We start from the raw sequence: 16571 nt of genomic DNA, 5'->3' as shown, positions 1-16571 counted from the left end.
AACTCATGCAAAATAGTCATGGACTTTATGCAATTACTGGTTGCCTGAGTACGGTCTGAAGGATTTTCCTGAAGTCTCCATAGTGTCCTGTCATGTTCCCTGACTGAAGTGTCATGATGAGTTTGCAGTAAACAAGCAGTAATTATAGGCAGATATCTTGAAGGGAACCAAAACCTTCACATGTTGACTGCATCCTGTTTCACCACACCAGCTATGAAAAGCTCTCCTGAACATGTCTCCACTTGTCAGAGGACTCTTAATCTTAGGTGGTCCTTGAGTGAAGTTGCTGTCAGTAAATGCATATTAGAGTAGCTCATGTTTTAATCTTGCTGTGTACCAAAGAGGGAAGGTGGATGTGGACTTGAGCAATGACTTGTAAAGATGACGTAAACTTAACTGTGGATCCCAAATCCTACCCTGACAGGAAAAACTCCAATAAACCTGAACAGAATTGTGCATGTTTTGTGAGAAGAATCTCAGAGGCAGACGATACAAAGTTACAATGTTATTTGAAGAAATTATTCAGTGTTGTTCCTTCAATTCAACACCTATCTTCTCAAGGATCTCATGTACAAAAGATCTCACAGTGTCTCCCTGAAATGTTTTCTTTATTCCATGTCAGTTTTACAGTTCTTTTTTTTTGTTGACTGTCTACACTATTCAGGTGTCTGGCAGTCATAAATATATGAAATTCAGTGCAGCCTTGTGATTCAAGGTGTGTCTTACGAGATGCTTGGAAATATAGCTGTCTTTTTAAATTTCCAGGTGTAGAATGTGAGTCTGCAGAATTTTTGAAGGACCTTTGTTCAAGATTCAGTTGAATTGACCTAAGTCTCTGCTTTGGCAGCACCTAGCCTTCTCTCTCATTCCCAACACTGTGGGATAACCTTCACAGCTGTGATTGTTTACTTTAAAACAGAAGGACACCTTCCCCCCTGGTTCAGCTTCCTAGAGTGTGTCACCACCAGTTTAGGTGTTGGCATGGGAGAGACAGGAGGTGAGCATCAGATTGGGCATCACCATGCAAGTCATCCTTGCTGAGCTGGGAGACTGAATAGGAGACCAAATAGTGTGTGCATGGAGCCTGGACCTGCTCTGTGGAGAGCAATCTGAGTCCTAATTAGACCTTCTGGGTATCTCCAAGCCAAATTCCTGAGGGGTGTTGGCAGCTGGCTAAGCAGTTGGGTTTGTTTGGCTGACAAGATACGGAAAGCAGAAGTAGGCAGCTGAGGGTTGGAGAAAGGAGGCAGTAGGAATTTTTCCACCTCCACATTGGCCAGTTGTGTTTCCCTGGAAAACTGTGTGGCAAGTGACTCTTGTGCTCTGGTGGAAGCTGCTGCCTTCAGCCAAGAAGCCAAAACTCAGCTCTGCCCCACACTCCTGCCTGTAATAAACTGTAATGTATGAACACCTCAGCTCCTTACAGAGGGACTGAAACACTATGGTCCACTCATACATAATTCCTCCTGCAAGGGGCTTTGCTATGACAATGTTAATTATCACCTCTTCTGTTCAGGATACATTGCTCATAGGCTTGCCTGTTGTTTTTCTTGAAAGGCTCCTACGCATTAGGGCTACTGTTGGAAAAAGGAGATTTTACACTCACTTTCTAAAACATTTTTGATTTTTTTTTTTTTTTGCTCAGTCCTAATGGCTTCCTCACAGTTGTTGCAGCTTTCAGAGGTATGGACTGGCCCAGTTTGTATAAGATCACACAAATAAGAGAGAGTTTTCATGCAGTTTTCTTTCCCAGCTCCTTTAGTGAGATAAAGTTCCCATTAAAGTCAACAGGCTATTTTCCCCCTGCTAGGAGTACAGGGTCATGCCCTGTCTCTGCTGGCATAATGCAGGCACCATTGACAAGACAGACTGTTAAATGGGTTTTTCTGAGTCATTATGGTCCATCAAGTCAAAACCTATTTAGGAATTTTAGTCTGAGAATAATTGGCTGGATAGACTATAATAGCTCCTTTGAAATGACTGCCAGGTAAATGTGGGACTCATTCACAGGCAGTATATTCTCAAGTCAAAAATTCGTATGAAATATTTGATAAGTAAACTTTTATCTCACATGCCAAAATCCATATCTGATTGATTTTACTGTGTGAGCTATAAAGAAAAGTCTAATCCATTATAGATTCAATGTCACCAATGTATTTTCTTTAAAGCCAAGTTTGCTTTATTTTCATTTGAAGAACATCTCAAATATAGATGGTTTTGAAAAGTATGTACTATTTTCCGGAGTTTGTTGTTAAGAGAACCAGCAAGTGACTCATAAGCTTTGGAAATACACATCTGCCTGATGATGCCATAACAGCTGGAAGGTTTTTGGAGAACAGTTCAGTCAGACTATGATGGCTACTGAAGGATCAGTCTTTGTAGCAGTTGTATCTGAACTTGTGGTGCGAGCCTCAGCTGGACACCTCAGTCAGAGCTGTTGCACCTGCCAGCTCAAGACAGAGCTTTTCAAGGCGTTTGGAGGAAAACAGCATTTAAAACAACTTGCTTTTTCCTATATTCTGAATTAATTTTTTTGTTTGAAGGCCAGCAAAAGATATGGCATTGTACCAGGTTCTGAAGAACCACAAGTAGAAGTGGGAAGTGAGCAGGTCTGTGTACTCCCTGAGTCTGAGTGAGCTGAGAAAAGGCACAGAAAAAGAGATTTTTTTAAAAATCATACTTTATTTTTGTCTTTGACTTTAATAATAGTAATGTAAACAACTATTAAGATTATTTATTTTTTAAAAAGCAAAGCATGCACTCTGTAAGTGACTCTGAAATCAGGTCCAGATATTGCAACGATCAGTAACAGCATTGCGAACTTTAAACCTCAGACTGGCAGTTCTATTTGGTGTTTCAGGGCATAAATTCATCATGTGTGAAAATCGTGAGGAAAATCTTCCCTTTTATATGTGTGTGCTTGAAAGAAGGAGTTGGTTGGGTTGATGGTTGGGTGAAGGGGTGTGAAGGAAAAGCATTTAGGAGACCAGTGAACATACTTTCAAGTCCTGAAGAAAATCACAAAATGATTGTCTTATTGTCCATATTTAGATCCTGAGGTACATTCTAGTTATCTGATTAGAATGGATAGTGTCTTCTCAGAATTGAGGGGAAAGTTGACATGCAAAGACTGCTGTATTATAGTTTAATCTGAATAATATTTTACAGCAGTTTAAAAGTCATCACTTGACAGCATGCCTTTGCACACTGTAACAGCATGCCCTTGCACATTGTATCATTGAAAACGAAAAAAACTCAAAAAGCTTAAAATATTTGTGACAGAAGCTACCCAGTGAATATTCACATCCAAGCAGAAGAATGAAGTATGCTGATGTTTTCATTTTTGCTCCTTATAGTGACACTGTGTGGATGAAACCAGGAGTACATGTACAGAATATCATGTACAGAATAGTGAAATCCTAGTTAAGAGAATAATGCGTGCAGGTTGTGTCTACTCTGTTTATTAAACCTGAACTAAAAAATAAAAAAATTAAAAAATAAAAGGCAAAGAAAAGGCAAAACATGCTGAGAGCAGTTCATTAATGGGTTCACCAGAGAAGGTGCACAAGGACAGATGAGTGGATGTGGGAGCACTGACAATAGGCATCCCCTGGTTTTGTGCCTTGTGGTTGCTGGACACAGGAGGGTTGAAAAATATGTACCTGCCTATGCAGGCTCTCTCATATCTAATAGGAGGTGACCTCTGCAGTTTTTCCTACTTTTGGGGCAACTGTGGGCTGTGTTGTCTCAGGCCCATCACATATTCTCAGAAAGCTTATGCACACTTGATTGCCTGTAACACCTATAGCCTCTGTCAAATTAGAGTGAAATCAGTCAGCAGGGGTTTTTTAGGAGACAACAGTAGGGAGACATGGGTACATGTACAGTGTAATCAAATTAGCTTTGTTTCCATAGAATATCAGGCTAAAAACATAGATGCACAATTTACTGCCCGACCATGCAGAGCAAAATATGCCATCAGCTTCTATCTGCCCACTGACATATAAATTAAATGGTCTTTTTAAATTCATCTGTTGATCTGGAGGCACTTGCCAGTATTCCTGTCCTCCTATTTCAATGGCTTTTTCAGAAGTCTTCCCTATGGTGGAGTTCCCAGCCCCAGTCCAAAAGGAGTTCTGTCCCACACCACCCAAGTTGCCAATGTGCAAGCAGGGTGAAAGCAGAGAAGTGAACAGGAGGTGTTCAGTGGCCTTGGCTGGTGAGGAGTCCTGTCAGGTGGGCACCAAATCCAAAAAGTAAGGTCACAAACTGGCAGTGATGCATCAAATCTGTTCCCTGAATGCCCAGCCAGCCCTGCTGTTTCCATGGCTGTATCTCTTGGTGTCTGCCTGAATTCTCTTCCAACTTATAAACCACCAGCCAGTCTCAGACACTTTTAACTAAGAGGGAGATTTCTCCAAAGTATTAAAGGGTGCTACAAGTTTTGTGAAAGTAGGTAACTGTGCAAAAGAGGAAGATCTTATTCCTGCCTTCACTGAAGGAAATGCTCCTGAACATGCCTGGCCAGATGTCAGGTTAGGAACAGGGCACATCAGACTTTGCTAACTCACCTGGTCACGGGATGGCTCTCAGGAAGCCAGGAAGGAGTTGGATATACCAAAGCTGTTCATTGAGGATGCTGTCCTCTGTGTGTACCACTGCTGTCCAAATTCTGTGCAGTGGTCTGCAGGTTCAAGTTCTTGATGGTGCAGGTGACCATCAAAGCCCCAAGATTTAGTGCATGATTCAGGAGTGAAATATGCAGCTGCTCCCAGATTCAAATTAAGGCATCTGGGCAGGAATCAGAGTGCATTGAATCAGCCACAGAGCAGGGTTTGGCAAGCTACAGCCACACTCCAGAGTGCCTGCTTTGCAGGAGCTGTCAGAGCTACACTTTGCTGTGCCTGGCCTGCCTGCTTATTTCTGGGATCCCACGTCATTCTGGTTTCACCCAGGAGAAAATTTTATGTTGGAGACTGACGACTCCTGTCATTCAGTATTTGATACAACTCTTCATCCTAGCCCAACTGTGCTCTTCTGCAATTTTCTTTCTCATGTTATTGCAGCTTGAAATTAAAGGTGTCTACTCTAGCAAACCTTCCTGCTGCTGAGTGATCCAGGGAGCTTTCCCTGAGAGTATATTACACCAACCAAGGTCTCTCAAAAAATCATCTACTGCTCAATTTTTACTTTAGCAACAAACACTCACCATTAATTTTGGAGGCACGGGGAAGACAAACTAATATATGCTTAACAGTCCTGGCCAGAAAATCTAATTATTTTCCTACACACCTGAGCTGCATGTAAAAGCAGACAGGTGGCTAAAACTTTTCTCAGGGTTAGTTGGATGGAGACAGACCTCATTTGAGTTAAAGGGTGGAAATGTAGTGTTGTGGTTAGCATAAGGAAAGTTGTTCTATTTGCAGTACTGCAGAAGGAAGAAAAAAATGATAATTGAAGAAAAATTTTGATGATGTGGTTCTCTTAGTAAATTGGGAACAATGACCCTTGAAGGACCATAAAGAAAGTGAATGTCAAGATAATTTATTATTGTTACATTATCTACCTCATTTTTCACTTTGTCTTACTGAGTTGTTACATCCCTTACAAGGTAATGCCCCATACATTAATGAGCACCTTTTTATCTTTCACGGGTGTGAAAGGCAACAAACAGCTTTGAAAAGGGGTATTTTCTGGCAGTTTTATGTGTGCTTAATTGTTTTGACACAAAAAAATGAAATATTTTTTGATGTGGAGTATTGTGTATTTGACTAGCAAAGCAGCCGCAGTCTCTAGGATAGCTGTAAGCATGTGAAGCTCCAGGACACTTCTCTCTGATGTAGCATTTGAAGGAGCAGCTCTCTTAGTTCAGGGAGTCAGCTGGAGAGGGGAAGGAAATGTGTGACACGGCTAATTGGTTTGTTGTTGGCTTGTTTTGTTCTGTTCTGCCCTGTCCTCCAGGAGAGCCAGTTTCTACGCCTGCCGCCTGGACAAGAACTTGTACGTCATCGGTGGAAGAAACGAAACTGGCTACCTGTCCAGCGTGGAGTGCTACAACCTGGAGACAAACGAGTGGCGTTACGTGTCTTCCTTACCACAACCCCTGGCAGCCCACGCAGGAGCCGTCCACAATGGCAAGATATACATCTCAGGCCAGTGTCTTGGATAATTCCTGCTCTATGACAAGAAAACCGACCCTAAACCGCCATTAAAAAAGCCCAAAAAAACCGCAGAACCCCAAAACCAGAGAGCTAAACTCCTGCTGCAGCACAATGTCTTTATTTCTATTAATTAACTGATGTGTATTTACTTTGCAGGAGGTGTTCACAATGGAGAATACGTCCCCTGGCTGTACTGCTATGACCCTGTGATGGACGTCTGGGCCCGAAAACAGGACATGAACACAAAACGAGCAATCCACACTCTGGCTGTAATGAATGATCGACTGTATGCAATTGGAGGAAACCATTTGAAAGGTCACATTTTTAACAGTGAAAAAGTATCTCAGTGTCCCACATCTCTGATAAAGAACATTTTTGTTAGACATTCACTGTTAAATACATTAAAAGCCAAGCAACACAATTTAACAGGACACTTGAGCCAGCAATTTTAAAAACATTTTATGCAAATTATTTTAAAATTATAGCAGTACATTAAATATATGAGTAATGAATGCTTTAGATAATAAAAATGGGAGCTTCCATTACTCAAAGGCATGGACAATTTGTCATTACCAAGAATTCAATGAAACAAACAGATTATTCTTTGACCCGAAAGTACCAGCAATATTTTCCTCTGTAAATCATTTTCCAAAATGTGCAGTTAAAGAGAGCTTTATTCAGAGCAACACACAAAAACAAGCTCCTGATTTAATGAAGAGAAAAAAAAAAGGGCAAAATTCCAGCCATTAAATATTAGGACTAGACTCTTTAAATCCCTTTTTAGTATTAAATGTAGCTTGTTTATTGTAATTCTTTTTAGCGGTCTCTTGTTTTCATCCTTTGAAAAGGTCTCATATTAAAATAGCTATTGCTTAGGCATCTGGTATTTTTTATCTTAATACCTGTATATCATTGCTGTTAAAGATGCTTCTTAATCCAGCTGCTTAGACAAAAAGCACACCTCCTGCTCCTTAGTCCTGTAATAATATTTGGTAGTTTATATTCATTTTTTTTTCTTTCTCCTTTAATGTTTAAAACAAAACCAAACAAAACAAAAAAAAAAAAAAGAAGAATGTCAACAACAAAAGAGAAAATCATAATATAGAAGAAAAAGTAAAAATGTGTTAACTGCCAGTAAGACCAGGTCATGTCTGACTCTGGTCCCTAGGTCCCCATGACACTGTAAAGCCACATCTGCTTTTGTAGATCTGAGTGTCTGTGGAGCATACAGGGACAAAGTCCCAGATGTTAATTTTCCCTAATAAATACTACTGGTGCATAAACCCTTGCAGGCAGGTTCTGTGCTGCTGTGCATCCACTCTCCACCCACAGCTGGGATGGGTGTTCGTGGACTGGACCCTATAAGTTGAAGAGGACAAAAGCTGCTTGCACATGAACACTTGCAAATTTTGTAGGTTTCAGTGCTTTGCAGTGTTGGCTTTTCCTCCTACAAAAGTAAAACCTGTCACAGCTCTCCTCAAGCTAAAGCAAATGCTTTGTTTTACAGAGGCTTGAATAGCTTCTATTCTGCCACCTTCTTTTTTTTCCACACAGCTTCACTTACTTCTAATAAGCCTTGCATTTTTGCCTCTACAACTGTTGTCCTGGGTGCCTTTGCTATGTTTGGACTACTCACTGTTGTGAGAGGTATTTAACATCCAGGCTTCTGGAAAGATGTGGCTGTCTGCTAAAAGAATTTTTTGGAAAAAAATTGTTTCTCCTATGCAGTGAAACAAAAGAAAAAACTGCAAGGACAGGGAGGAGGGAAGGGACTGAAGTGTGGATGAAATGTTACAAATTCTCCACCTAGAGGGAATAGCAGGACTCCATGGCAAAGCCTTCCTTTGTGAAGCTGAACTGTGTAGTAGTGTTAGCTGTGCATTTAGCACATCACAGCTAATCATGTGCATACTGCAGTTTGTTACAGAGCTTTTGACAGCTTCTGGGTGCACAGCAGTGGCCTTTTTATGGCCCCTTGAAAACCTCAAAGCAGCAAATAATTATTTCATGTTATTATGAATTATTTCATATTATTTCATACTCATTCCAGACATTAATATTCAAGCAAGCAGCTCCCTCGTGAAGTGCTGATATCACCAAATACCCTTTTTACAGAAAATCTTACTTCTCTTTGCTGTCATACCTTGAAGAGAAGACAGAAAGGTTAACAAAAGCACTTCAGCTTATTAAGAAAGCCATATTTTTACTATAGTGCTCTGATAAAGAAGGGAGTTTGAAATAGAGAATTGCCTAAATATTAGAGCTAGAACCGAGACTCCTGTGTTCAATGTCTGTGTTCAGCTCACTTAATTAATATTAACTGATGTAGCCTGAGAATCTTGAGCTGAGACTCCTGTGCCCTTTGGTGATCAAACAGCAGCAGTCACTTGGAGCATTTTTTGGCCTACCAGGGTAAGAGGGGACCACCATTTTTGTGGTTACAAGTTTTGTTGCCTTAAAGACTTTACCCCAGCTGTGTGCTTTAGGGTACACCTTAAATCAGCTGGAAAATTGAAACTGGTCCTGCACATCATGTCCATCATGTTAAGCACTTTGTCCCTCTAGAACCAAGTGGCATCAGTTGTCTAAGCTCTCGCTGGACTTGTTAGACATTGATTTCTGAGCAAAATTCAATCTGTTCAATTTCTGTTCAGCAGATTGGATCTGCTGAATTTTGAGAAGGACTGCCAGGACAGTCTTTTCCTACACGTTCAAACTTGTATTAGTACTGATAGACAAGGAAGAATTCTGTTTGAATCTGCTTGTGTTACTGATAAGTTATTACTGAGTGTTCCTGATGTGGTCAGGTTTTACATGGACTCATGATTTGTAGAAGACTGTAGAACTAATGGTAAAAGCCTGCAACAGATTTATTTGAACAGAAATAACGAAGCATAAATGTTACAGAAGTTGGCTTAAACGTATATGAAAATATTTTCTAGAAAAATGTTTAACAATTATAATTGTAATATCATAATTGTAACTGTAATTTAATAAATTTAACAGTAAAATAAGTAATAAAACAGTATGTCATAACACATGTTCTCTTTTCTTAATGCCCTCATCCAGGTTTCTCCCATCTCGATGTAATGCTTGTGGAATGCTATGATCCAAAAGGTGACCAGTGGAATATCCTCCAGACTCCTATTCTGGAGGGTCGCAGTGGCCCTGGCTGTGCAGTCCTTGATGACAGTATTTACCTTGTAGGAGGCTACAGCTGGAGTATGGTGTGTACCTGCTTTCTACAACCATCTTGCTATTCCTTCTGAGTTCTTGTGACCAGTCTGTATAGTGTGCAGATGGGATGGAGAAGAGAGGACGGGGGAATTAGCTACAGGAGCAGGTTCGGGTTGGTTTTCAGCTCGTGGAGAACATGCAGTGTTTTTTCACCTTTGTGCTTCTCTATTTAGATAAGTTATTATTACACTCTATTCACTGATATGGAATTTAAAAATCAGAAGGAATTTTGAAAAAGTGATCGATGAGACTATATGCTTATGGCTCTGCTTATGAGGTGCTTGTAAAGGAGACTGATTTTCAGAGGCTGGGTGCTGAAAAAACCAATGCCTCTTGAAGAGCTTCTGAGTTAAGAGTGACCGCAAGTCACTTTCAAATACCTTTAGAGCTGCTGCGTAACTTAGATTTTACCAAAGCCACATTTAAATATGACATTTTGTTCTACTACAGGGAGCCTACAAATCTTCTACTATTTGCTACAGTCCTGAGAAAGGGACTTGGACAGAACTGGAAGGTGACGTTGCGGAGCCCCTTGCAGGACCTGCGTGTTCCACTGTGGTATTGCCAGCCTGCGTTCCATACAACAAGTGATGGGCCAGGAGCACTGACACGAACACTGAGAGCATTTGGGGAAAATAATGACGGGTGACGTAAATATTTTATTAGAACAGAATTCCTGTTAAAACAGAGCTACCATGATTGACCCCTCATTCCATGTTTATGCTTTAGGAGCAAACTAAAAGAAAAGAAAAACCAAGCGTTGTCCCATCTCAGATAGGTGCCGGTGTCTTATGAAGCAAGAAGCTAAAACACACCGAACATTACATGCTGACAGACTGCCATTTCAGACTGATTTAAACTTTTCCTGCTGCAGAGACACTCCTCACATCAAATTTAACTTTAAAAAAAAATGATGGCTAACTGTTCAAATAGAGCCTGAAGAGACAAGATCAGTATTGTGCATTGTATCTACCTGCATGTGATCTGTGTTGAAGTCATGAGGATGTTGTTTTCATGAATGTTTCAGAATTCAGATAGTGAAAAGCTCACACTGCATTGCAGAATTGTCTCCTCCTCTGTAATCCTAACCTACAACTACTTCATATGCTCTGCAAGCAATGCAGCATCAGAAGATTATAAAAGGTAAAGAAATATCGTTCAGTTTTTGCACAGCTTGGCAACTAATACACTCTGCCTACAAAGTCCCCATGTGCAAGTGCAGCAGAAAGCAGACTACAATGAAAGCTATGCTTTACAGAGCACTTCTTGCAATAGCAGCTTAGGGATTAGGATCAAATTCTTCTAATCACACTTGTGTAAAGTCAGAGTCATTTCACTGAAATCACATGGAATGACTGGTTCTACATTAGTATAACAGAATTTGGATCCTACAGCTTAAAATCTGGCTTTGTAAAGTAAGTTATTTCTATGACCACTTAATGAAGCACCAGAAACCTTACTTCCTTTTCACTAACCTGTTATATATCAGCATCTGTACAAGTTCTTTCCAAAGACAAGAAGACTGCATTTAATCATAAATTTATTGCTTTGGACTCTGAAATGCTTATGCACATTTTTGGAGAGACACTGGTAAGTAGTTAAAGTAGTCCTGTGTGGTTGATCTTAACTGAGAGAGTTTTACTATTGATCCAAAGTAATATAAGGCTAGACTGTCCACTGCCTTATAGCCTGTGTAATTATTTACACACTGCAAAGCGAGTTCAGAATTCTCCCACAGGGGACCAGTAGCATTTAGGACTTGCTTCATGAAGTCACAGTTGCTGCAAATCAGACTGTCTATGTGTCTATGTTTCTGTCCTGGCTTTGCAAAAGCAGTGACAAAATCTGAGCCTGAGTCTTCATCACCTTGCAGTTAACAGACATGATCATCTGCACCTCATTAAAGTATATACATAGTTATTCCACTGTGGTTTACTAGTGCTGCATCCATTATTCTCAGGACCATCCTCTTTACTGGTGTAAACTGACATTGCTCCATTGAAGCCAATGGATGTACTTTATGTCAGCTAAATATCTGGCCTTTAATTTGCCTAGTTGTAGCTGGCTGCATCAGATAAAAGGCAAAGGACACTCTGATTCTGCATTTTCAGCCCTGCACATATCTTTCATGACAGGACTTAATGCTAGTGCATTAAGCAATGAGCAGGCAGCTACTGGAGGTTGGTTTCTGCTGCAGAGGCAATAGATGGGAGAAAGAGTTCATTATTTGCTTCGCAAAACAAAAAAAAAAGGGTGAATGTACACAGAAATTACTCTATATATTGATGCTTGAGAGCAATATAAATAACCGAGAGCAAATATCATGGGACTGTTTCTCTCTGGCATCAGCCTAGTTTTTATTGCAACTCCCTTGCTTGCAGCAGAATTACACAACTTGTAAAATTGGAGTAATGCAGTAAAGACTGGTAGCACACAAATGCAATAATCCAATTGATGAGGTAGTTGCATGCCTGGAAAAAACCGTTTAAACAAAATAATTATCTGAAGATGCTAATATTTGAATGTGTCCTTGGGGAGTTTTCCAGTGAGCATCTCTAAGAAACTCATAAAGGTGGAGTGTATATCCTGAAATCTCAATCCATTTCTCCTACATAGTGCAATCTTAGTTGGTTTTGTATTTATTTATATTGTTCAGATCCAAGGGATCCCTTGTAAAATATATTTGGTGCAATCATGACTTTTTTTTCCTTTCCTGTTGAAAGTATATAGATATAAATATATATAAAAAAGGAAACTGTTAAGATACTAAATGAGGAAACCTTGTATGACATTTAAAAGGTCTGCCACTGAACACTGACTGTCACCTGTCTCTACTAAAATGTACCATTTTAAAAGGATACTTCTTGTCCTTTTAAATGGTTCCTTTTTTTACCAAGATAATTTGAAGATTTATGAGGACTGTATCTAAATCTTTCTACCTATCAGGAAGGCATGACCAAGAAAAAAATGATAACTAAATAAGTCACACAAAGAATGTAAATTTTGTACAGTACTAGACTGTGTAAATGAAGCTTGCTTGTAGGGGGGAAACTTTAAATAAAACTTTATGTACTAATTCAACTGTCTGCCATATTCCTACTTATAAAGTGTATGTATAAATAATATCTACATTAAATTCTTTGGAACTTTTTTTATCATGTAGATGTGTGAATTTCCTTTCTTTTCTGGTGTTACATAATGTCCTCATTGTTTCCCAAGTGTCATTACTCAGTGCTTGTCAGTGCAGTGACCACAGTAAAACACAGCTCTGTAGTGAGTCAGTCTTCCCCTGAGCACAGTGCCTGGCCTGGATAAGCAGCACCTTTTTCCAGCAGGGAAAGCTCCAGCCCTGTGCCTGCTCTCACTGGAGAAGCCACTGCCTGCCTGTGAAATGCCTCTGCCTTGTGCTGCTCCCTCTGTTCCTCAGTCCCACAGTAAGTGAAAAGGACCCTGCTTTGATAAACCCAGTCTTGCTTTGGGGAATTTAGTGCTTGTTGTGGGAACTTCATACCTCTTCAAAATGTTCCTCCTGTGGCAACTAACCCTTCTAACTATGGGTATTTCAGTTCTTGGAGGGGAAGAGCTGTATGGGCATGCTATAGAGCAGTTGGGACAAGAGGGCTGAGAAGACAAGGTAAAATTTAGCAGGAGGTTCTACCAGGAAGCAGAAGCATCATCAATGCCAATTACTATTAATGCATTGTTTATTCATGCATCAATGCCAATTACTATTAATGCATTGTTTATTCATGCCTATAAACCTTTGTCAGGGAGCAGAACCTGCCTATGCAAACCAGGGGAGTGCACTGAGCAAACTGGCCCCCGTGTTTAAAGCAGGTGTGGATTGTACTGGATAGCACTTAGATAGCACAATGAATAGAATTGTTTCAATGAGTTTATTTCAGCAGAGGAAGGAAAGGAGATTTATGCATTTTTTTAAGGAATGTGGGAGAAGGATGAAGAGGAGAAACTGTAAGCAATGGGCAGATTTAGAAAGGAAGGGAACAAAGTAAATGAAAGGAAAAAATAGAAAATAGAAAACTGTGAGAGGAGAAGGTGGGAAATTTTTGAGGATCAAAGCACAGAAAAATTCAGGATTAATGAGATAAGCAAAGATGGTTTTTGAGAAGCACATATCAGAGCAAGGCTGGAAAAAATCAGAGGAAAGGCAATACAAAAGGCAGAAGAGAAACAAGAAAATTCAGTAGAAGACAACATGAGATAAACATGAAACTAACTAAATAAGCCCTTGGGTGATGGTATTCAGTTAATAATTTTCAGTGGTCTAGCCGTCAAGCAGAAGAATAAATCAGCAGAGTACTTAGGTGTTGCATTGTTCAGGCTTTAATGCAGAGACTTCAGCACAACAAAACCTTTCAAAGAGATGCCAGTGGCACCTCTCTGCAGGGCCTGGGCTGTGGCAAACACCCAACCACAGCCAGCACCTGTGACAAGGGAGGAGAGCTGACACTGGTGGTGAGAAGCACAAGAAGAGCAGATGAGCCACAATCCCTGGTCCCACCTGCACTGGAGGGAAAAGCCCGTTCTATTTCTGATTCTCTGACGGGAGTCATCTTTGGGGGCTGGACACATGGTCTGTTCCAAAGTTCTCTTTCTCCGTTGCTTTCTCCTTTCTGCTGAACCTGAATCTTCTCCATTTCATCCTCATCATGACAAGCTTGCCCAGATACTTTTGCGGAGCAGGACCTGGAAAACAACAGATTGGTGACTGAAGGTATTTCCCTGATCTTGAGCCGTGGTCCCATCCACTGGCCAAGAAGTGTAAGAAGACTGATTTGCTGGTGACTTGCAATCTGTACCCATGCCCTTAAGAATGACAGAGGGCATTTGAAAAATATGCTTTTCATTAATTACAGCGCTGTCTTTGAAGGTACTCTGCACCTATCTCCCAAAAATTGGCATTACTTTCCCTCATGTGTTTGTCCATCTTTCTGCTTTTAATACCGTGATTTCCTTTGCTAGCTGCATCTATGAGCCAATTTCTGAGAAAAATCCATGCCAAACCTCGTTATATATACTGGTTTCTATTGTATTAGAATCATTCATCAATAAAGTACTCTAGTTCCATTGCTTTTAAGGGAGAGACCATATTTCAATTTAAATAGAGCTTTCTGGTACAGACATAGGAGAAGGAAATCCCAAACAGTGCTAAAAGGCCAAGATAAGTGCCAATGCACACACTCCAGGGCAGTTTTAAGATACACATTTAATTCCTGTTATTAGTGCAGCAGTCTGGGAAGGAGTCAGTGTCTCTCGGGTCCAGTCCAAGGAAGCAGTGATGGCAGCACTGGAGGTCAGAGTGGTTTGCAGGAAGGGAAAGCACACTAATGAATTCTGGAGGGCTTGTAATGCCATAAAAGATTCAGTTAATCTGCAGCATAGATGTTGATCAGCGAAACTGAACCTAACTCTCTGGACCTTGTCAGATGTATTCTGTGCATGTCAGTGTTCCACACCAATTACAGATTTTAGAAGATGCTCTCATGCAAAACTATGCGCCCTAATATATAAGCCAGCTCAGATGTAACTAAAATTAAAATCTGACTGTGGCAAATCTCTGTGATCCTGATATATGAAAATCCAAATAAATGATTTGTTCCCAGAAATGAAAAATAACTTCAGCAGGAAATTTCAAAATTACTTATGCAGGATTAATCCAGTTCAATGAATGCATCTTGCGTTGATTAATAAAGCAATCCTGAATTGCAAACTAAAACGAGAGGAGACTTCTGGTGCTGATATATTTGTGTATTTCTGAAGCTGGAGAGAAATACGCACTTGCAGAGATGTGGTCAACCAGTGTAAACAGAGATTGAATACAAATAGTGATTTTCTAATTGTCTGTCTTCTCCCTGCAGCAGAAAACTACCTTTTTTGTCATTGATCTCTTCTTGAAGAACATAGGTACTATGTTACCTGCCACATATTGAATGAGAACAGGGCATCTAACATGATTGTGCAATGACTCCAATTAGTATCCAAATAGCATCTTCAGTTTTATATAGCAAAGAAAAAAAATAAAACTTGAGCTACTTTCTGCTGATTTTCTTGAGACATAGAGTAGAAATTCTGGTCTAGTAGCAATAGCTTTTGTGATCTGCTGCCCTTGAATTTAATTTGGCTTAGAGGTGAACAGATACAGGGAAACTATTGGGAAAGTGAAAACAAGGGAAGGAGATTTAAATTAATGTAATGTTTTCCCAAAATTTTCATCAGCATCTACACAGCCAAAAAATTGTTTTATTTATTTAAAGGGGTCTCATCATTAAATCTAAAAACCTGTTATTCAGTTTGGAGAATTACTTTCAATCATTGCAGTGCTTTAAAAAGGAGTAGTTACGAATGGTTGAGGTACTTTGCAAAATATCATTAAAATCCATATCGTTTTATCTTTAAAAAACAGTTTCTCATGTCACCCTTAAGTATCTTCCAGAAAACCACACTTGCAGGATCAGACTTGTAAAACTTCCTTAATATCTCGGTATGTTGTGTAGTATTCAGTTCCTGATCTTTGCAAACACAGTTCCATTTTTGTTTCCATTTGTGCAAAATAATACCGTTTTCAAAAAACTTTGGCTGACCAAGACTATTTTGTATGAATGGAGGCTGAACTTGAAAGATACTTCACTGTGAATAGTAAGTACCAAGACTGATGATCCTTTTCGTAAACACTAACAGTAAAAATTGTTGCTTCCTGTGTATGCAGGGGTTTTGCAAAATGTATACAAATAAACATGTACACATTTGCACCCAAAAAAAGACAAGTTCATAGGCCATAGCAAGGACTGCTGTGCCGTCGTATTTGCTAAAACTGTTAACTCAGTAACAGCACTGAAACTTGGATGTTTTTCTTTAAAAACCACCTCTTTAACTGCAAAGATGCCATTAGTCACAGCAGGGAGCATAACCAGAAGGAGGATGTCTGTAACTATAGCAAGACAGCACATTAAACTGTAGGTCAAAATCACGACTGACTGATTACCTTCAGGGTGAAAGTAAATCTTGAGAGTTGCCGGAGTGAGAGGGAGCAGGGCTGGCTGGGGCTTGCCAAGGTCACCCGTGCCCTGCCTCCCCCACTGCACGGCGGGGCCGCGGTGTCCGGCGTGCTCCCAGCAGACATTTGCTGACTCGCCTAACCTTCGTAGCCATGTG

At 40.1% G+C, this 16571-nt stretch overlaps 1 protein-coding gene across 2 annotated transcripts in view; it reads left to right on the top strand.

Annotated features, from left to right (window-relative positions):
* KLHL14 (kelch like family member 14) overlaps window positions 1–12560 on the top strand; it is a 59709-nt gene extending 47149 nt beyond the window's left edge. For both annotated transcript variants that reach the window (XM_088174473.1, XM_014874291.2), the window contains 4 exons: window positions 5962–6152; window positions 6318–6476; window positions 9231–9388; window positions 9849–12560. In XM_088174473.1, the coding sequence (XP_088030599.1) occupies window positions 5962–6152; window positions 6318–6476; window positions 9231–9388; window positions 9849–9989 (649 nt within the window). In that variant the 3' untranslated portion in view covers window positions 9990–12560. The remainder of the gene's footprint in view (window positions 1–5961; window positions 6153–6317; window positions 6477–9230; window positions 9389–9848) is intronic.
* Window positions 12561–16571: the final 4011 nt, after the last annotated feature.

Source organism: Sturnus vulgaris, chromosome 1 (genome assembly GCF_052056855.1).
Source record: "Sturnus vulgaris isolate bStuVul1 chromosome 1, bStuVul1.hap1, whole genome shotgun sequence".
NCBI lineage: Eukaryota > Metazoa > Chordata > Aves > Passeriformes > Sturnidae > Sturnus > Sturnus vulgaris.
Note: the sequence above shows the minus strand (reverse complement) of the source record. Positions and strands in the feature narration are given on the sequence as shown.